Raw genomic sequence first — 22,318 nt, forward strand, 5'->3', positions numbered from 1 at the left:
AACAGTCTTAAATCAATTTTGTTGCTCTTTCTTTACCTTTATGATTAATCTTTGCCCTTTCCTGTTACTTTAGGTTGCATTGATTGCACCAAATATCATGAAATTTATTATTAATCAGTCTAAATATTATGTAGCGTGTAGCTTGCGCTATGTAGCGTAGCTGAGCCGAGCCTTAAAACTATGTATCTCATGAAAATAGCTCAAACCGAGTGTAGCCTACGCTACATGATCATTTGCATACGCTACATGCTACATAGCTCACATTACAAGGTATTTTTCACTACAATATTAAAATCAATTAATTTTTCAATAATTTGTTACATTTTTCTATTTTCAATAAAAATTAGTCAATCTTTTCAATGCTTTACTAAAATAATATAAATAACAGTCTTAAATCAATTTTGTTGCTCTTTCTTTACCTTTATGATTAATCTTTGCCCTTTCCTGTTACTTTAGGTTGCATTGATTGCACCAAATATCATGAAATTTATTATTAATCAGTCTAATTTGGTGCAAAATATCATGAAATTGGTGCAACTAACTTTCGAAAAAATAAGAAGAGAAAAGAAAAGAAAGAAATTGGTGACACTAAGTGCGATATTAATCAAAATCTAGAAGTAGCATGTAGCTCAACCTACATGCTATGCTCACATTTCAGAGGGATGAAAGCTACACTACACGTTATTCGCTATTTAAAGCATTGATCCTGACCTTCGAGTTTCTTGCCTCCAAATGAATGGTTAAGAGATAGATACATCAATGATCTACATTCAACTTCTGTTTTTACTTCAAATCCATTTGGACTGAATATCCACAAAAAATGTTGTCTTTTATCTCTTGGCGCTGGGAATGTCTTCTTATATTTTAAAACATAATAGCTAAAAGAAATATGCATTCACAAATAGCTTAACATATAACCCATTCCTTTCATTACAACATCTAGCAACTAGATTATAGCTTAATCGTAGAGTGGTGATCAGGATATTATGAAAAGCACTTAATTTTATTACTAAGTACATTCCTAATACATCAAAAAGTCTACAAATATTGAAGAGTCATTAAGGCAGAACAATTGTTTTCCCTTTCTGATAAATAACATGGAAGACAAAATGTACTCCGCATTATACCCTGTTGTAGGCAACTGACTTGCTGAACAGACGTCGGATATAAACTACCTGAAGCCCACTTGCACATGCCAACGCAAGGTACTCAGCAAGCGTATAGAAGAGAAGACGCCTCCTAGTGCTCTCGTTTGCTGCAGAGAGAGCAGTTTATAAGGGAGAGAAACAATGCTGTGCAATCAATTATTGAATGTGAAGAGAAACTTAAAGAGATATTTCTCATATATATCCGTGCATGCTCAAAGATGCTGAGCAAATTGTGTGAGAAGGAAGGAGAAGGAGAATGATGAGGCAAGGGGGAGCAGGAGCAGGAGCAGGAGCACGAGCACAAGCAGCAGAAGAAGAAGAATGAGGCAGCAGTAGAGGAGAAGAAAAGGAGGTGAAGCAAGAGGAGGAGAAGGAGAAGGAGAAGGAGAAACAGAAATATATGAGATTGTGACCACTCTTTCTTTCTTTTTTTTCTGAACAAAGAAACAAAGATATTTTCTCATATAGAATTACCATCTAACTAAATAAAACACCTGTTTTAGGAACGCTTATATCTATTATGTGTTTAATGTTATGGTAACTTCTACAACAATAACTTTCAGCATTGCTACTAGGCTTTTAGTTTTTTCAACCATTGCAGAATAAAAAAGGTTACCTTCCAAAGGGCCAGACAAGCAGAGTAATTAGTTGGGCAATGGAACTAAAATCTTTCCCTGGCCTCAGCAGAGAGGAAATTGACGAGTGATATGGGACGGCATAGGCCTTGTACAAAAAGATGGTTCCTTATCATCGCCGTTGACGGTATTGGCTTTCTACGTCCTTTGTTTTTTCGTCCTTTTGTAAGGTCTTTTTTTCGATGGCAATGAGAATTTATTGCAAAAGGAGGAAAAAAAAAAACTACTGAAAAATAAAAAAGAAAGAGAAATAGGATGGTGGGAAGATGATGAGCAATCATCCAATAATAATGAACCCACACTCCCAGTAAATACAAGGCAAAACCGAAAACAAAAATACAAGACTAGGATCATGCAGAAGAGAATTGTAATCAGAAGCACCAACTGGGAGGGATTCCCCATTTGAGATCCAGGATAGACATGGCCCACTATGAGAGCATAGATCGAACTCTTCTTTTAGAACGTCATGTGACAGTCCCATATTTTCAAAAGAACAAAAGAAATGCATATCCTCGCTCCATTGCTATTCAGGGGGAAAAAGCTAGAAACATCAATAGGTAAAAAGAAATAAAGGGGAGGACTAGTTTCCATTCCTCTTAATCTGTCGCATCGTAACTTTTTAAACACAATTTCCTAGCTTTTCATCCTCATCCTCATCTTCTTCCCTGCTTCCTCCTCCTTGGAGACATCCTCGCTTTTACAAGACGAGCAGCGTCCTACTCTCCACCCTCCCTCCTTTTGAAACACCCTCACTTTTACAAGCAGTATCCTAGCTCCTCAACAACCTCTTCAGAAACATCCTTTGCTTTGACAGGACTTGGGGCCTGTTTGTTAAATCTGAAGTCTGAATCTAATATCTAAATCTGAAGTCCAAAAACCTGTTTGGTAACTATCTGAAAGATGGGCTGAAGTCTGAAAATTAAGTATTGAATATGAAAAAACCTGTTTGTTAACAAACGTCTGAAATCTGTTAACTTGACATATTTGCTCGTCTCCTATTTGGAGATGTTTTACATTATGAAGGGTTTATTTTTTTATTAAATAAAAATAAAACCATTAAGTTAACATCCATTTAATTCAAATAAAGTACTTAATAGAAAATTAAAATGTCATACATTAGATCAACCCATTAATGTAAGGGATAACATTTTCTAAACCATTCAAAATGATTCTACCATGACGATGAACAATTCCCCTAATCCTTGCCCAAATCCTCCAAATCAACCATCAATCCCATAGACCATTCATTCATCAACTTTCATATATGCCTGTATATGCAATCATTTATCAAGCCAACCATAGAAATGACTTATTGGATTTAGATTTAGTAATCTAACCGTCTAGATCATCATGGGAGCATTTCATCGTAGCAAACTTACCTATCAACACAGACTACCTAACCATCCATCATTCCTTTGCACATAAAAATTATTCTAACCATCTATGGATCCTAATCGTCCATTCATTCTAAATCCAACATGTATTCTAATCGTCCATTCATTCCAAATCAAACCTGTATCCTAATCGTCTATTCATTCCAAATCCAACCTGTATCCTAATCATCCATTCAATCTAAATCCAACCGTCCAACACATCCACCCAATTCAATCATAAGGCTACTCATGCATATGTCACATCGTTTACTCGATTTGATCTTCTAACCATCCATTTAAACAATCCGAAACAATGAGGCCCAATTGATCCCAACTGTCCATTACAGTGTATCCACAAAGGTTTCAACAGTTGGCAATGCCCTACACACTTTCACACCATGTGGCACACTTGGGTTTTGGATCTGCCTCATTCTTAAACCCGTGCCCCAAAATGATCTAACAAAACAAATGGTGGAGATGGATTTCTCACAGACATCACAATGCAACCCACATTTTTATTTTTATTTTTTTGAAGGAGAGCAATCCGTTGTCGCAGCGTGTTGTCGTGAGACACGGAGAGGAGAGACCGAGCTCCCTCTCCCTCCCGGGGATCCACCAAGGTTGGTGGGACCCCTGACTGTGGGGCCCACCATGATGTATGTGCCTTACATCTGTGCCGTCCAACCATTTTTATAGCTCATTTTTGCATGTGATCCCAAACATGAATCAGACGTAAATATTAGGTGGACCACACCACAAAAAAATAGTCGTGATTGAATCCCCACCATTAAAAAATCCATGGAGTCCCCCCAAAATGTATCCCCACCATTAAAAAATCCATCGGGTCCCCCCAAAATGTATTTTCCATCCAACCTGTTGATGAGGTCACAAAGACCTAAATGAAGAGACCACACAAATATCATCTTGATCCAAAGCTTTGTGGCCCGTAAGAAGTTTTTAATGGTCAATTACTATTGTTTCATGTACTACGGTCCATCTAAGATTTGGATCTGCTTCATTTTTTGGATCTAGACTGTCCATCAACAAGTGGACCCCAGCGAGATTTCAATGGAAGGCATTTCCCAACCCTTCTAGCATTGTGCAGCCCACTTGAGTTTCAAATCAGCCTCGATTTTGGAACTCTGACCTATCAGGATCTGTTGAAATAGATTAATGAGTGGATTTCTCACAGCACTTCAATGGACCCCACCTAGTTCCATCGTAGGAATGGTTTGGAAAAGGCTTCCATGTCCCACGAACCGCACCGATTTCTTTCTCTGTTATCTTCTTCTCTGGAACCAACCATTTCAACTCATCTGGATGTCCATTCCCCACTCCGCTGCTGTAAAAACTAAACCAGTGTTCCCATCTTCATCACGTCAGCAAGAAACCACCGATTTCCACTCCTTTGGTAAGCGCGACAATGTGAGAAATCTTCTCTTACAAAACCCACCAAGTGAAGGCATCCAAACATTCGAAACCATGGACCTCTGAGCACCCTCTCGACTATCCGAACCATTCTAAGGAACTGGTTTGTCGAAATCTATATTGTATGATGATTCATCATCAAAGACCGGTCATCTTCTCAAACTGGAAAGACTAGTTGTAGCTTCTTAGATGATTATTGATCGAAAATCAAATCCATATATAGTAAAGATCACATGATTAACGTGTAAGAACTATTTTTCAAACAAAGATCAGATCTAAATCTATAAACACATTAATCGAATCAGTCAATGAGGAAGAGCATATTTATCGTGCGTAGGGGCAATTTTGGAAGCAACTTTTTTTAAAAGAATCTGCGGAACACATTCCGTATTCACCATTAAGCTAGACCTCCATCACAAAAAATAAATAAATAAAAATCACAGAGCGTTTTACGAGTTCGGCGTTAACAAACAACACTTAACGCGGAGTGCTTTTTGGGTTCCGTATTCAGTTATTTTTTTCAATGTTAACAAACAGGCCCTTACTCTTTACTCCACCTCTCTCATAGCTCTACATTGGGACTCGTAAGTTTGATCCCCTCATAGTCGTTGGTTTTGTGCAACTTTGTGCATCTCCACTTGGTATTTTTCACTTGCAAACTTCTATTGAAAACACTAGCTAATCAATCTAATTTAACTTTGCCAAGTACTTCCACACTTCTTTTGGTATATCATTTTTATCCACAACCTTTCCCTTTCTTCATCATTCCCAAGGTTGGTATTTTTTTCCTTTTATTTGAATTCAACAACAAGACACATGCCCTCCTAATTACCCAGGGTCTAAGTCTCTTTCTAGTCCTAACCTCATACCAATTCTTTATGCAACAACCACTATTAGTAGTCTCTCCATTTTTCCTACAAAATGAAAGGTTAAAACTAAAATAATAGGCAATAGTCACACATGTAACAAAGGAAAACCTCCCAATTGTGTGGCTCTGATGGTGATATGTTTTCCAAAACTGCTCATTTGCTAGTTGGTGTTGGTGGGGAACAATGATGACATGACAATGTCGAGTCACTCGCTATGTTGGTGGTGTCGGTGATGATGACAATGTGGAGGAGGCAATTGCTTGTCTTGTAAAGGAAATGATGTTTTCAAAGAGGAAGATACTAAAAGGGTTTGTTTGTTAACACTGGAAAAAATCACTGAATGTGGAACCCAGAAAGCGTTATGTGTTAAGTCTTGTTTGTTAACGCCGAACCCGTAAAGCGCTCCGTGATTTTTCCTGATTTTTTTATTTTTATTTTTTACAATAGAGGTCTAGCTTAATGGTGAATACAAAATGCGCCCCGCAGATTCTTCTAAAAAAAGTTACTGCAAAATTGCCCCTTCACACAGTGAATACGTTTCTTCCTCACTAACTGATTCACTTCATGTGTTTACAGATTTGAATCTAATCTTTGTTTGAAAATGGGTTCTTACACGGTGATCATGTGGTCATTATTGTTGATGGATTGAATTTTGAATCAATGATCATCCAAGAATCTACAGCTAGTCTTTTTAATTTTAGATGATGACCGGTCTTTAATGGTAAATCATCATACAGTATAAATCTCGACAATTCGGTTCTTTTAGATGGTTCGTATAGTCGAGAGGATGCTCGAAGCTTCATGGTTTCAAGGTTTGAATATGCTCACTTGGTAAGTTTCAAAAGAAATGATTTCTCTCATTGTCGCACTTGCCGAAGGAGTGAGCGTTAATTTGGTTTTCACAGCAGCGGAGTGGGGAATGGACAGTCCATATGATAGATGGGTTGAAATGGTTGGTTCCAGAGAAGAAAAGAAGGGGAACATAACGGAATAAGAAACGAGTGCGGTTCGTGAGACACGGAAGCCTTTCACATGCCCTTCCCACAATAGAACTAGGCGGGGTCCACTGAAGTGTTATAAGAAATCCACTTCGTCCATCTATTTTAATCAACATTTGAATTATCTCTGATATTATCGAAATATCTCCGATATTATCTTTATCTCCAACTCAGCGATACCGATAACACTGGTAGCGATACCAATAACGCTAGTAGTATCAAAAATTTCAGGTATTAGCAATGTATCGCTAAGTATCACCAACGTATCAATATTGATAATATAATCGTCAATATTTTCAACTGTGTAAATTCTAGGTATCGCTTGTATTGCCGTTGCATCAATATTGCTAATGTATCGCCCATATTTTCGACTATGTAAATTCTAGGTAATGCTTGTATCATAAGTGTATCGACGATATTTCAATAATATCGCCAACGTATTAATATCATCAAATTTTTGTTTATTAGAAAAAATTTTATTTCGGTTTTTTTTTCAAGAACACATGGTTGTCTGTAGTGTTCAATTTGTTATTGATAATATTGATAATATCTCGATATTATCAATATCAGAACATGCGTGATATTGAGACCACAATCTTTCGTTTCCTTTCCAATTGTTGATGATTGCTTGGTGAAATATCATATGTTGTTGATATTTTGCAACATCGATGGATGTTTAGATGGAAGGTTAGATGGTTAAATAGGTCAGATGGGATGGTTGGACTGATTTCTTACAACAACACATGCTTTTAAAGCCCCATTAAATGGAAACTTGTTATGTATGCATTCTTTTTGCAATTTTTTTATTTCTAAACATACAAATATGTACATTTTAACATCTCCTCAAGTTTCACTGAAAATTCCATCGTTTTTCCCATGTTTCCCGCATTTCCAGTTATCAGCGATATTATTGACGATATCAATTTTGTTTCTATATCCTTGGCTAGCGAAACTTGTAGCGATACCAATACTTCGAACATTGATTTTAATAGATCCTGATAGGTCAGAGTTCCAAGACTAAAACGGATTTAAAACTCAGGTGAGCCATGCAATGCTAGAATGGCTGAGAAATGCCTTCCATTGAAATCTCCCTAAGGTCCACCTGTTGATGGACGGTCCAGATCCAAAAATGAAGCAAATCCAAATCTTAAATGGACGATAGTACAAGAAACAGTAGTAATTGACCAATAAAAACTTCTTACGGGCCACAAAAGCTTTGGATCAAGATGATATTTGTGTGCTCTCCTCATCCAGGTCTTTGTGACCTTATCAACAAGTTCGATGGCAAATAAACATTCTAATGGACCACATGAATTTTTTAATGGCGGGGATTCAATCATGATTGTTTCCTGTGGTGTGGTCCACCTAAGATTTGGGTTTGCTTCATGTTTGGGATCACACACTAAAATAAGTTGTAAAAATGGTTGGACAGCGTGGATGCAAGGCACATACATCACGGTGGGCCCCATAGTCGTCCCACCCACCTTGATGGATCCAGGGATCCAAACGAAGTCACGCTCAGTAGGGAGAGGGAGCTCGGTCTCTCCTCTCTGTCTCACGGCAACGCATCGCGACAGTAGATCACTCTCTTTTTTTTTAAATGTGGGCCCCACTGTGATGTTCGTGAGAAATCCATCCCGACCATCTGTTTTGTCATATCATTTTGGGACACGGGCTCAAGAATGAGGCAAATCCAAAACCCAAGTGCGCCACACAACGTGAAAGTGTGCGAGGCAATGCCTAATATTAAAACTTCCTTGGATACACTGTAATGGACAATTAGGATCAGTTGGGCCCCACTTTTTCGAATGGTTTAAAGGGATAGTTAGAAGATCAGATGAAGCGAACGATGGGACGTATACATGAGTAGCTATATGGTTAAATTAAATGGATGTCTTGGACAGTTGGATTTAGAATAAATGGGCGATTAGGATCCAAGTTGGATTTGGAATGAATGGACGATTAGGATCCAGAGATGGTTAGATTAATTTTATGTCCAAAGGAATGATGGGTTGTTATGCAATGGTGTTGATGGGTAAGTTTGTTAGGATGAAATGCTTCGATGATAATGTTGACAGTTAAATTGCTAAATCTAAATGCAATTAGTCGTTTCTATGGTTGGCTTGATAAATGATTGCATACACGGGCAGATATGGAGGTCGATGAACGAATGGTCTAAGATAGATAGTTGATTTGGAGGATTGTAGGGATTAGGTAATTGGTTCATCTTCGCGGTAGAATCGCTTTGAACGGTTTAGAACGCATTATTCATTTACCTTAAGGGGTTGATCTAATGTATGACATTTCCATTTTCTATTAAGTACTTTAGTTTATTTGAATTAAAGGGATGTTAACTTAATGATTTTATTTTCATTTAATATAAATAAATAAACCCTTCATGATGTAAAATATCTCCAAAAATGAGACGAGCAAGTATGTCAAATCAACATATCTCAGACATTTGTTAACAAACAGGTTGTTGCAAATTCAGTACTTAATTTTCAGACTTCAACACTTCTTTCAGATAGTTACCAAATAGGTTTTCAAACTTCAGATTTCATATTCAAGCTTCAAAATTCAAATTTAACAAACAGGCCCTAAGACAAGAAACAAAGTTTTCAACGTATCAATTTAGCTTCAGGCTAGGAGATGAAAATTTGAAGCCCGTTTTTTACTCAGATATTTATTAAAAAGAAAAAAGAAACAAGGTAGAATCAAGGTGTTCCGTATCGATAGCAACGGTCGTAACGGTCACCACCGTTACTGAAACGGAATATTGGTGTAATGGCTAATACAGGGCCTATAATGGCCAATACACCCTTGTATCGGTTGAATTTTTTTACTTTTTTATCTCAAAAAATTCTGAAAAAATATCCAGAAAATCTAAAAATATGTAAATAATCCAAATATGTATTCGTGTTTTTGTTTTGAACATGTTTATGGTAGTGTAATAGTCCACTCTTTGGTAAGAATGTTGTATCGAGTTGTCTAATGAATTTATAAACCTAACAACCTGAGATTGACTACAAACCTTCTATATTTAATTTTCTAACTATATAATATCAATGATAAATTTATTGGAATGAATGTAATAATAAAACATCCCACATCTGCAAGTTTTACTATTATTTATATTATCGGTGTATTACATACCTCGCAACTCATGTACATTTCATTTCAACATACAGAGTCTCGAGACTTTTGTGTCTTATCATGTAATTCATATACCTAACGATTTGATATCATTTCCCCCAATCGATTTTCCCCCATAAATCTTTTTTTTTTTTTTTTTGAAATTAACTTCGGATGAATAGTATTGCCGATTTAGGGCTAATTTGGCAGACCACTCGATGCTCCAAATCAGCCTCAAATTCATGCAACATATTGGCTCTTATCCCACTAATGGATGGGTGTACATTTGTTGGGTGGTGAATAATGAAAAATATCAAATGGCCTATTTCAAAAAACAAGTGTCTGCAAATTAATAGTTAAAATCGTTCAAACAATTTGATTTTGTGATTGTGACGTAGCAACAATAGTTCCATAATTTAATTGGTTAACTTTTAGTTAATATATGCCCCATGTACAATTTTTAGGGCCTTGTACATGGGGGTGGAGGTCCAACCCCAATGGAGTTACTGAGAAGAAGAAGAAGAAGAAGAAGAAGAAGAAGAAGAAAGAGAGAGAGAGAGAGAGAGAGAGAGAGAGAGAGAGAGAGACAAGCACACCTGTGTGAAGGAATTTTCCTCCTTGTGTTTTAGGGTTTGTGAAAAACCCTCCCTTCCAATTGAATTGTGAAAGGGTAAAAGCTTGTTTGGTGGTGGATTCCCCAAGATATATCGTTCCCCTTTCTCATCTTCAAAAGGTCTTCTTCTTCTTCTCTTGTCTTCCTTTTTCCCCTTCCATTACAACCTTCTAAACCCATCAAAACCCCACTCAATCCTCCATCTCTTTCTTCTCCTTTAACTAGACACGTGTGGGCCCCCGTTTGGGGTTTTCCCTCTTTAATTTTTCTCCAAAACTCCCTAATCCCTAGATCCTTTGAAACCCTAAAAACCCTATTCTTAAATCTCCATCAATGAATACAAAACCCTAATGAAAATCTGAATTTTTGTGAAACTTTCCCCAAACCAGAATTTTGCTTGCATTTTTGTCTATCCACGTGGTTGTTGTACTACCCATGCTAGATTGGAAGTCCCTACTTCCAAGTGGGCCACTATTTAATTATTTTATATTTTCATGCACGGCGTATGTGATAACCTAGGACCTTCATGTTATAAACCTGAATTTTTGAATCCGTTATGTGGTTACGTTTGATTTTACATGTTGATTGCTGAAATTAATGTGTAAATTGGTCTCTCATCTTGCATCATAGGGTAGTTTCCATCATCCTACATCAATTATCTATAACAACAGGATCGGCCAGATCAATGTCTGGAACATTGAAAGGTGTGCAGCGATGCCTATAGAGAATGTGGGCTCAAAATTAAATGCCGCCTAGTTCAGGCCAAGCATGACCACAAGCACCAGTATATTACATGCAGATATAAAGTTCAGGCCATGCAAGATACAGCTTTAAGACTTCTTGGCTCCAACCATAAGAAATTAAATAGACCATTTCTGCATAAGTTCACTGGCCAAACATAAGTTCTTGGCATCATATTGTTCCTTCCTAAAGTACATTGCTCAAGTCCTCTTTTGCCTTCTTTTAGAGAGGACTGAAAATTACTACGAACAAAAAGAGAGTGACTTATGTCTAAATATACCAGGTTCCTTCTGAAACTTGTGATGTTTGGAAGGGGATGTGTGATCTAATTTAATACCAGAGTTTCAAATACCAATAAAAAATGAATTTACTAAGGATTTTGAATGAAATTTTATCATGGATAGGAATTGCTTCAAATGCCTTATGCCGCTATCATTCAAGGAAAAGAGAGTGACTTACTATGACGATGACGAGCATCACGTGCTTTCAAGTATTGCTGCTCTGCTGAAACAGACTCCAATGCCTCTCTAAGCTCTGCAATCTTCACATTAACAGGATCCAAATGCTCTGTAACAACCAGAAGGAAATGATTGGAAAAATATAGAGATCACAGTAGGCAACCACACAAAGTCCAAAGAAAACATGCTATATTCAGTTAATATTGAAATGGGTCTCAAATAATGTTTTTCCACACTACGGTAAAATAGTGCAAAAAGAAGAGAAACAAGTTCTGGGAAGCCCCATTTTTAACACACCGTCTTTGGCAAGGTCATGCTCATTGGGAATATGTCCGACATGGATGTAGAAAGATACAGTCTCTGGTGTTGAGTAAGGATTTTGAAAACAGAACTTGTACATTCCACTTCTTGGAGCCTTGAACTCAAACTTGTCCCCAGATGTTCCCTTCAATTGGTGCACAGTATTACCACCTGGAGATGTCACCTGCATGGAACCATAGGAACATTAGATTCTTGTTAATTTACCATAAACTATCAAAATCATGCTTATTGGCTACATGAACTTAACAGCAAGTGGGTGTGCATTACAACCAATGCTAGGCAGAAGGATTGAATATGAAAAAGAAGAAGAAGAAGAAGGAAGAAAGAAAGAAGGAAAAAAAAAAAACAAGATGTTATTTGTCCAATCTGAGTGCTCTGTTTAGTCACAAAATCATTAACAATCAAAGATGAACGAAGAAAGATAAAATTATCTCTAAACATATCCAGCATCACCTGTCAAATTAACTAAAATAGAGCTACCAAATCAAAATTGGACAGTTAACATCATGTTTAAGATAGACAAACTGCAATGATGACGGACATACCAAAATAATTACTAAACTATGAACGTGCCCAGGCAGGAAGATGGTTGGGAAGAAGGAAGAAACGCCATACCGAGAACAGGGGACAGGTTTAAGCTCTGTCTTACAGAGATATGCTGATGAAGACTCCGAATGTTATAAAGAAGGGCAATACTCAAGAGCATTGAAACTGTGGGGGTACCTTAAGCAATGGAGGAGAAAGGGGTTTGAAGAGTGGATACAAATGAAGGTCTGGAAGTTGGCATTTCTCAGAGTGTGCTACAATACTCGATGAAGAAACTGGAATTTAGTTTTGCGGTATCAGTCCAGGCAGGAACTTCGATGGAAGACCTGAGATTGTGGTTAGAGCAGAACTATAATTTAGAACAAGAGGATTTTATTGTAAAAAGTCTGAATGACAAGGTGATGTGGGTTTCAGTAGATTCCAAACAAGCAGCCGACAGTCTCTTCATGTCAAGTAACTTATTCCAGGATGAAATGGTGAGAGGGATTAAGCCTTGGGAGAGATGGTCAGTATTTGGTGGGGAGGAAGTTCGGATCCAAAGTAGCAATCTCCCGTTGGAACTCTGGATCAACAATGTATTTAAGGAAATCGGGTCTTGTTTTGGTGAGGTGTTGGAGATAGATCCATCAACAACAAATTGTGAAAATCTACATCTCGCCGGGATTCATATTAGGAAGAAGACCCAGATCATTCCGAATCAGAACTGGGGCCGATTCAATAGTGGTAAGCTTGGTGCAGGAGATTCAGAAGGATGAGTTCATCTTGGAGAAGAGTTCCAATATCTTCACACAACCAAAGAAGAAGGGCAAAAGGAAGTTCAAAGGGGCTGGCCATGGAGGTCTCATATTTCGAAGATGAAGGAGCACAAATCGGAAGCTCCGGAGGAACACGGGTTCAGGAGGAGATACGCTATTGCGCTCCTATTGGCTTTCAGAATGGCAATGTCAGCCTTTTGCAGGAGGAGGTGACACGTAGAGTGAAGGTTAGCGACATGAGCTGCTTTACGACGTTTTCTTTGGGTGCAGTTCTTGAGGCAGAAAAGGAAGTGGCTGCTTCTAGTGAAAAGGAAATGCGTGGCCAAGAGTCTCAAGTTGTAATCAATGCAAGAAAAGGAGTTATTGACACATGTACAGCTGACATCATGCACCATTTATCGTCAAGAAGGGAGGGGTTTCATGTAGCTGTATCCAACATAGGATGCTCAGCACGAGTGATAGGCAAGCCACATGTGGAGCTTTTTACGCAAGAGCAATGTTTTAAATATCAACGATATCAGCCGATATATCCCACGATATATCATGTATCCCACCTTTGTGATACGAAACGCACATATAGTGCCGATATATCCCACATGTTCAATCTAGTGAGCACTTTCAAATTCCGATCCTTTGTTTTTTACTGAAATTATATTAAATTAGTGTCAAATGGTTACAAATCCATCGGTTCTTCATGTTTTGCATGAAAAATCATAGAGTTGGAGCTTTGATTTCGATATCCATTGTTTCTTCATGTTCTCCATGTTTTTTTCAAAAATTTCCTTCGACCAGCTATCAATTGAGACTAATGTCGAAGAATTTAGGAGTATTTGATGAAATGATCATCACATACACTCTAATTTTGAAATTTGCGTGTAAGTGGTCCAATTTGGGAATTTTTGGGGAAATTTCAAATTTCTCTAATTTCTCCCAAATTGCTTGCAATGTTGCACTCCAAACATGAAATCAAGCATGTATGAGGCTGATCTACAGATTTGTTAAGTCATTGTCAATTTTCAAAAAATAAAAATAAATTTTTAATTAAAAATTAACAAAATAATTTTTTTTCCCAAAATTTCCCTTCAACCAATTGTCAATTGAGACTAATTTCGAAGTATTTAGGAGTGTTTGATGAAATGATAATCACATACGCCCTACATGTTATGCATTCAATTTGAATATAGTTGCATTAGTTTCGTCAAATAACGCATAGCTTAGGACCCTATACAAAGGAAACCTATTATGTCCATTTCTTTTTTGAGATGTTATGATTTAAAAATGTGTATTAAGGTCTTTTTTAACAATCCCTGAAGTTTCATTGAAAAATTCAACCATTTTCCCCATGTTTCCCAAAAAAGTGTGATAAATTACCCGATACAAACGATATATCCCATGTGATAACCGATACGTGTGTGTGTGTAGAGAGAGAGAGAGAGAGAGAGAGAGAGAGAGAGAGAGTAATGGTCTCCTGCGAAGCATCCCGCAGGATACCTTGGTGCGGTCCAATTCCCACCGCAAGGGGACGGGAATTTTGATCCTGCGCAAGGATGGTGGGTGGGACCCACCGCTATGTTTGTGAGAAATCCACTCCGTCCATCCATTATGTGAGCTCATTTCATGGAATGCGACAGAAAATCAGGACACCATTTGAGGTTGTGAAAGTCATTCACTTTACGTGAAAGCCGTTTACAACTACACAGTCGTGAAAGCCATTCAAGGAAGGGGTGGTCCACCTCCGGTGGGTTCAACTATTATGCGTTAAAAAAATCTACTCTGACTATCAAGTAAATGCCTTAGTTTTAGGCCCATGGTTGAAAAACCAAACCCGACCATGATTCAAATGGACCATAAGAATGGAAATAGTATGAGGGTGACACTTACCCTCCAAATTGTTTAACTAGTTATGGGCTGCATGTATCATGGATGGGCCTGATTTTTAAGTCGCTGACCTGAATTTGTGTCATCTAATGGTTTGGTGGGATGACAAATAAACATTACGATGGGCCCTAGGAAGTTTTTAATGGTGGGTGTTCAACCACCAATGTTTCCTGTGGTGTGGTCCACTTGAGATGTGGATGTGGTTCATTTTTGGGTCAATGCCCTAAAATGAGTGGGCAATATGGATGGACGGAGTGGATATATAACACATACATCAAGATGGTCCGGTTCACAACCTAACTAAACCCGGTGTTTCAAGGACGCAATGATGATAGAGACTTCTTCGGTTAAGTCTTTTAATAACACACAACTTTAGCCTCCTCTGGAGCTACTCTTTCAGGATCACATATTTTCCTTGGAATGGCTCACTTGAATTAAAGATTGTGCATATTTTTGGGCCTTACGGTTAAAACAGGGTGACTCACATGATGATCGAGGTGGATTTCACCAAAACATTACGGTCAGCCCCACTTCAGCTGACCCCACCTTAAGATCGTAGATAAGGTTTGCAGTCTAGTGTGCAGTAGACCATGACTCGTATCTACATGTTATCTTAGCCCTACGGCTAAATTTCCAACAGTTACCTAATGGTCGGAGTAGATTTCACGTACGCATCACTATAGGGCCCACCCTATCTAAGTTCCCAAGAGGATAGGGAGGTGGAGTGCACAAAGGGGCTTGAGTAGCGAAACTGGCTACGCAAGTGACATCACCAAGTTCTATGGACGATGTATGTGTTGTATCCACAGCGTCCATCCATTTGCAAATATTATTTTAAGCCATGAACCAGAGAATGAGGCAGATGCAAAGCTTTAGTGGACCCCACCATAGAAAACAGTGAGAAGATTGATGCCCACCGTTGAAACCTTCCTAAGGCCCACTCTGATGTTTTTTTCGAAATCTAACCTGTTCAAAAGTTACCAAAGACATTAAAGATGGGAAAATACAAATATAAGCTTGATCAAAAACTTTTGTGGCCTTTAGAAGTTTTTAACGGTGGCGTCACTCTCCCCACTGTTTTCTGTGGTGGGTTCCACTAGAGCTTTGGATGTGACTCATTCTTTGGATATTACCCTAAAATGATCTCTCCATATGGATGGACGGCGTTGATACAAAACATATATCATGGTGGGGCCACAGAATTTGGTGACGTCACTTCAGTAGCAGTCTCGCTATTAGTGGCCAATCCGTGCCTTGTGGAGACGCGGATTTCCTACAGGTTTCTGCGCAAGGATGGTGGGTGGGACCCACTCTATGTTTGTGAGAAATCCACTCCATCCATCCGTTTTTCGATCTCATTTAATGACATGAAACAAAAAAATCAGGAGGATTCAAAACTCAAGTGGGTCACACGAGAAGAAACAGTGGGTTTTCAGCGAGCACCGTTGAAACATTCTACTGGCCATAAAAGTATTTTATCAGCCTAAATTTACTGTGTTTTTGCTTCATCCACATGGGAATAACCTTATAAGGGGTTTGGATTACATATAAACATCAAGGTGGAGCCCAAAAAGGTTTCAACGGTAGGACTTTCTTTCCCCAATTTTCCATCTAGTGAGACCCACTTGAGTTTTTAATTCTCCTAATTTTTGGTCAAAAGTAATGTAATGAGCTCACAAAATGGATGGATGGAGTGGATTTCTCACAAACATAGCGTTGGGTCCCACCCACCATCTCATGTGAAAGGCTTTATAAGGATATCCATGTCCCTCTTGCGGTGGGAATTTGGACCGCACCAAGGTATCTGGGTTCACAGGAGACCATTACTCTCTCTCTCTCTCTCTCTCTCTCTCTCTCTCTCTCTCTCTCTCTCTCTCTCTCTCTCTCTATCTACACACACACACACACACACACACACAATATGTAACACGATACCGATATTTCGAACACTACGCAAGAGGGTGTCACGCATATGTTTAATTTCGCACACGTGGAAGACTTTTTAAGTCACGGCATGTGTGGATTAAAAATATAATGAGTCACTGGTATGTTTGTTTTTGTTCTTTTTCGACTTCGGTCTTCTGCGGGTAATAGATCAGAGACGGGACGAGTCAAAAGGCTATACTTCATTGATTGGGGAAGAGCGGATAGATCCAACAAAAAGATTAGGGAAGTCATAAGAGCATATATCACTCGTTAACTATGTAAATGCAACCTACAAAGGGGATCATCAGAGGGAGCTAGGTCAATTGTACCAAGAGGCCCACCATAAGAAACTCCAGACAAATGGCTCAAAGATGACAATTGTAGAGCAGGTTGGGCCGATAGGGGCAGTGTAGCAGATACATGAAACAATGGGGAAGGACTATGTTGAAGCATCATGTTCAGAAGGAACAGCAATGATCTCAAAGGTTCATCAGTACGAAGTAATTTCATTGATTTAAGCCTAAATCTACATAATCCACAAAGGGGAAGGGATCGAGCCCCATGCCAAAATACTACACAAAGATAGGAACCTCTAATGAAAAGTAACACAGAGGCTCCTAATGCAAGGGCATTTTCACACCGGGTTTGAGCGGGATCGCCTGTGGGATGCAAGGGCACACTCGGGGTGGGCGGGGCCCACGAGGGAGGTCTTGTGTTCGAGACGCCTCACCGGGCTCGAGTGGGGTAGCCTGTGGGATGCGAGGACACACTCGGGGTTGGCAGCCCGTGTGAGGCGATACCCATGTGATTTGGGGCCCACGAGGGGGGTTTGGCCGAGGTCCTAACCCATAAGATGTGGGGCCTAGGCTATGAGATAAAGGGATTAATTCGCCATGCTCTAACAGTTTGAGCTTTTAGAGCAACTAGTTAATTGTCCTGAATCAAATTAGTATCAAAGTGGAAAGTCTCGTGTTCGAGACTCCTCACCGGGGGTGATTAATGCAGGGGTATTTTCACGCCGGGCTTAAGTGGGGTTGCTTGTAGGATGCAGGGGCACACTCGGGGTGGGCACGGCGCACGGGGGAGGTCTCGGGTTCGAGACTCGTCACCAGGGGTGATTAATGCGCATTTCACACTGGGCTCGAGTGGGGTAGCCTGTGGGATGTGGAGACACTCCAGGTGGGCAGCCCGTGTGAGGAGGTACCCATGTGATTTGGGGCCCACGAGGGGGGTTCGGCCGAGGTCCTAACCCATGAGATGTGAGGCCTGGGCTATAAGATGAAGGGATTAATTCGCCATGCTCTAACAGTTTGAGCTTTTAGAGCAACTGGTTAATTGTCCTGCATCAGCTTCCCACATAAAGATCACTCAAACAAAAAAACAATTTAAAGTTAATATGAACATCAACAGATAAAATGTCAAAAGATGATACTTATCTCTAACCCACTGCCAAGGGATGGCCGGGATTGGGGAAGAGAAGTCAATCCTAGAGGAGGCAAAAAGAGCATGAGATCTCCCAAAGGCTGAATGACGCAGCATCAGGCAAGGCCGGCTAACTAGATAGTAGAGCTTGCAACCAAACCCATGGGCCTACCTAAGATCAAGTAACAACCAAACCAGACTCGGGCCAATTGCCCCTGAACTAATGTCAGGAAAGAAGGAGAGAGCAAATTCTTTCTCAACTATTGGACTCCACTTCAACCCCATTGCATTCATGGATAGTACATTGATCTATTAACCTCATACCGAGATCTCAGGGAAGACAATCCAGCCAAGCCACAAAACTAGCAAGATCGAGGCCTATATTCCGGAGATTCATATGCAAGGAACCAAGGATCAAAAGGCCCTTAGACACCAAACCACACCACTTGCATTGGAGATTGGAGCATACTTGCTATTTTAGCTCCTATTGAATAACATACTAATATTGTTCATCATAAAGCCAATGATCTGAAGCAATTGGAGATGGGGGAAAGAAAGAAATGAGCTAATTATGATGCCTCTACCAAAATGCTGCTTCTGAAGCCTATGTTGAAGGACTGGAGTTGGAGATGTTGAAGATGAAGAGACTGTTGGCGACTACTAATGATGGTTTTGAGTTGAGGTTGAGCAATATCACATTAATTTATTGGACACGACGCTAAACATCCCTTACTTCCAAATTCGTGGGTTCTCCTAAGCCTTACGTCTTCACTAGGGTATCCTTTAAAAAAAAAAAAATCCCTCATGGGCTATCTTTGGCAAACATGCATTATCCATCATTAGAATACCTCCAGCCTTAACACAATGAGTTTGTTACCACTATTGTTGCTACCCAAACAAGACAACTATCTGCAACTGTATTGCCTTCTCTATACACATGTGCAATTTGGTGGCAAATGCTCACGAGCTCTTCCACCGTCTCCTAAGATATGTCAAAGCTTCCATGATGAGCAGACACAAGGTTCTTTGATGCTTTACATAACCACTTTTGAGTCTAATTCCACAATCACCTTTTGCAACCTCTACAATCATGTTGGTTACTCTACCGTAGTAAGGATACACAAAGATCATTCTCCATGCATGGTCTCCGCAAATGCCCCCTCCTGCCCCAAGGTTCACCCTTGACGAACCATCCATGTTGAGGTTAACCCACCCTTCATGTCTTTTCCATTTGGTTTTAATGGTTCTTTTCCTCCTTTCCACTGCTTGGCAAGTCCCGATTGCTTGTAAGCCAATGTTTTCAATGGACATCACGTGTGCTAAAACAAACAGGTTCGGTTTCCTCTAATGTGATGTTTGATTTTCCATATCCACATTTTGGTTTCCATTGATCCAAATAGGCCCAAAAAGGAGAGGATTTGTGTTTTCAAATACCAAAAAAGAATTCAAGATATATTTCTCATCTCTCAATGGGATTGAAGGATGTTTCTTCCCACATGTTTCTAATTCTATATTAGAAAAGGTACACAAGGATATATAGTATTGAAGAAACCCGTTCTTTTTTCTTTTCTTTTTTAAATCTTCCAAAGTAATTTTCTTGAAAACCCCTTATACTTTTCCTTTCTTTTGTATGCATTCTTTTGCATATTGGGAGTTTTTAAGATGTCCAAGGTGACAGATTCTTATCTTTGGAAAAAAAAAAAAAAAAAGATTCTAGGAAGACCCTACATGAGACTATAGGTCCAAAGTGACTAATGACAAAAGCCTTCATCTTAGGTGGAATTAGTGTGAAAAGGCATACCAAATAAAGAAAAGCATTGCAACATGTGTCCAAGAGGGGCTACTTTTTTGGGCATACTATTTCTTTTTGAAATCATAAATGGGAATGAATGACGTGATTTAAACTTTATTATGAGATATCTACACTCACAAACTTACCCACTTATAGATTGTCAATTGATAATACAATGATATATATTAATTTTCTTCTTCTTCTTTTTTGAAAGATATGATATGTATTAATTTTCTTGGTGCATATTGATGGAAAATAGATAATCGATGAGTTGTTTATTTCCTGATTGATTTGTTATTTTCAGATTTTTCAATTTTTACAAAAATCAGAAAAAGTCTTATGGTTTGCGGTTTCAAAATGTTAGATTCAATTTGCGATGTGATAATGTCTTGATGACTATTGCTCATTAATGGGATATTATTTCAAAAGCCCATGAACAAGTTTCGAGCTTTCATTTGTGATGACATAGCTACCGTAAGAGGAGTGCCATGTCGTGTTCTTAATTTTGGTCTTTTTCCTATTTAGGTTGGAATCCAATACTTTCATCAAACTAAAGAAACAATTGATAAAATAAAAGAAGTACAAAAATACTGAAGTCAATGGTTAGGGTCGGCAAGTTTCCCCCTCCCGGTCAAATAGTAGCTGCAAGGCTTAATTCCCGATATCTGCTTATTTGGGTTGCCAATTATCTGTTAGTGTGTTTATAGTTGGAAAGCTGTCAAGAAGCTCTATCGCGAATCATGTGTTTACATATCTCAATCGTGCGTTGACTTTTAGTGTCAGTTTGCTACAAATCCTCATATGTCTTATCAAGCATTGAATCCTATAACATAATCAAAAAGCTCAAAGTCGCAATCTCTAAAACCAAAAACAACATATATCACCCATATATGATTGGAAAGACAAACTTCAATCATCGCAAACATGAAAAAAGAGATGAAGAACAGAAGATAACAGGTTCAATAGTCCACCGAACAACTTAAAATCAAAGTCCTTGAGAAATCCCTTGCGCATGTGGCCTACAAGTGTAATCAGAACTGCCCATCAGGTGGGTCTCGCTATGGATGGCCCACAGTGCAACAATCATAACATACCCATCCAGTTAAAGGACAATCACACATCAAATACTGCACCACAGACCTTCCTCTCTCAGCCACCCATTCGCGGGACTCGTAGGACCCGACGAACTGTCTAAATGGTAGGATCTCTGTGCCGTGGACCATCCACGAGTGGGGCCCACCAAAATGAACGGTTTGTTTGATATGCACGATTACTATATAGGATAATTTCCTGTAGAGCACAGAAAACACGCCAAGAAGGTCAAAATGCTAGCCCAAAGGCAATGATCGGATTCCATTCCAAAATTCACAAAACCCTAAGAAAAATTTCAGAAGGCTCGAAAACCATAAAAACAGATCAGACGACCCAAAATAGGAGAAATAAATAAAAAAGCAACGAACTTTTCTCATCCAACGGCCTCATTTCCTTGAATGTGCGGAAGGTAAGATCTTACGGTGAGATCGATGCCAGGATGATCGGAGCTCCAAAAGATGTCGTGATCAACGACGACGAAGTTCCCGGATACGGTATCGCCTTCGTACAGTACGTATTCGTATACGCACTCCACGTCGTTCACGGTGATGGAGAGGGCCGAGAGATAGCGAAAGAAGCCAAAGAAGAAAACTAGGAGTAGAAAGATCTCGCCCGTTGATCTGAATGTCTTTCTTCTCTCCATGGATCTACGATCGGATTTGTTCTTCTTCTGGTTTGGGAGTTTCCGAATGATCTGATCTCAACGGAGAGAGAGAGAGAGAGAGAGGAAACGTACTTGCTCGGTTTTGTCGGAACAGGTCAGCTTTCCTCCCGTGAGAGCTTGCGAGAGGTTTGTTCATTCCACACGCGTGTGGGAGCCCTGTTCATCCACTTCACGGGAGTGTATTAGGTGTTTCCCGGACAACACGTTAATGGGTGTTACCCTTACCGTATGGGGCCAACCTTGATGATTGTGTTGTATATCCACGCTGTCCATCCGTTTTTTAATCTCATTTGAGGACTTTATCCCAAAATGAAAGTGGATAAAAATCTCAGATGGTCCACACCAAGCACTAGAAACTATGGTGATTGGCTATGGTGATTGGCCATTCAAATTTTATTGTGGGCCCTGAAATTCTTGTATGAGCTGATTTTGTATTTTCCCTCCGTTCAAGTCTTTTTTTTTTACCTTATCAACGGTTTGGATGGAAGAAAAACATTCCGGTGGAACCTAGTTTGTTTTTGAGGGTA

General features: G+C 39.2%; 1 protein-coding gene across 1 annotated transcript; it reads right to left on the reverse strand.

Annotated features, from left to right (window-relative positions):
- Positions 1–875: 875 nt before the first annotated feature.
- Positions 876–21,914, reverse strand: LOC131218915 (transmembrane emp24 domain-containing protein p24beta3). The gene is made up of 4 exons (XM_058213795.1): positions 21,549–21,914; positions 11,693–11,879; positions 11,397–11,504; positions 876–1,255 (listed from the first exon to the last, which is right to left on the reverse strand). Exons 1-4 carry the CDS (start codon positions 21,768–21,770, stop codon positions 1,122–1,124), a joined length of 651 nt encoding a protein of 216 aa, XP_058069778.1. The 5' UTR covers positions 21,771–21,914; the 3' UTR covers positions 876–1,121.
- Between the last annotated feature and the right edge of the window lie 404 nt (positions 21,915–22,318).

Source organism: Magnolia sinica, chromosome 11, assembly GCF_029962835.1.
Source record: "Magnolia sinica isolate HGM2019 chromosome 11, MsV1, whole genome shotgun sequence".
Taxonomy (NCBI): domain Eukaryota; kingdom Viridiplantae; phylum Streptophyta; class Magnoliopsida; order Magnoliales; family Magnoliaceae; genus Magnolia; species Magnolia sinica.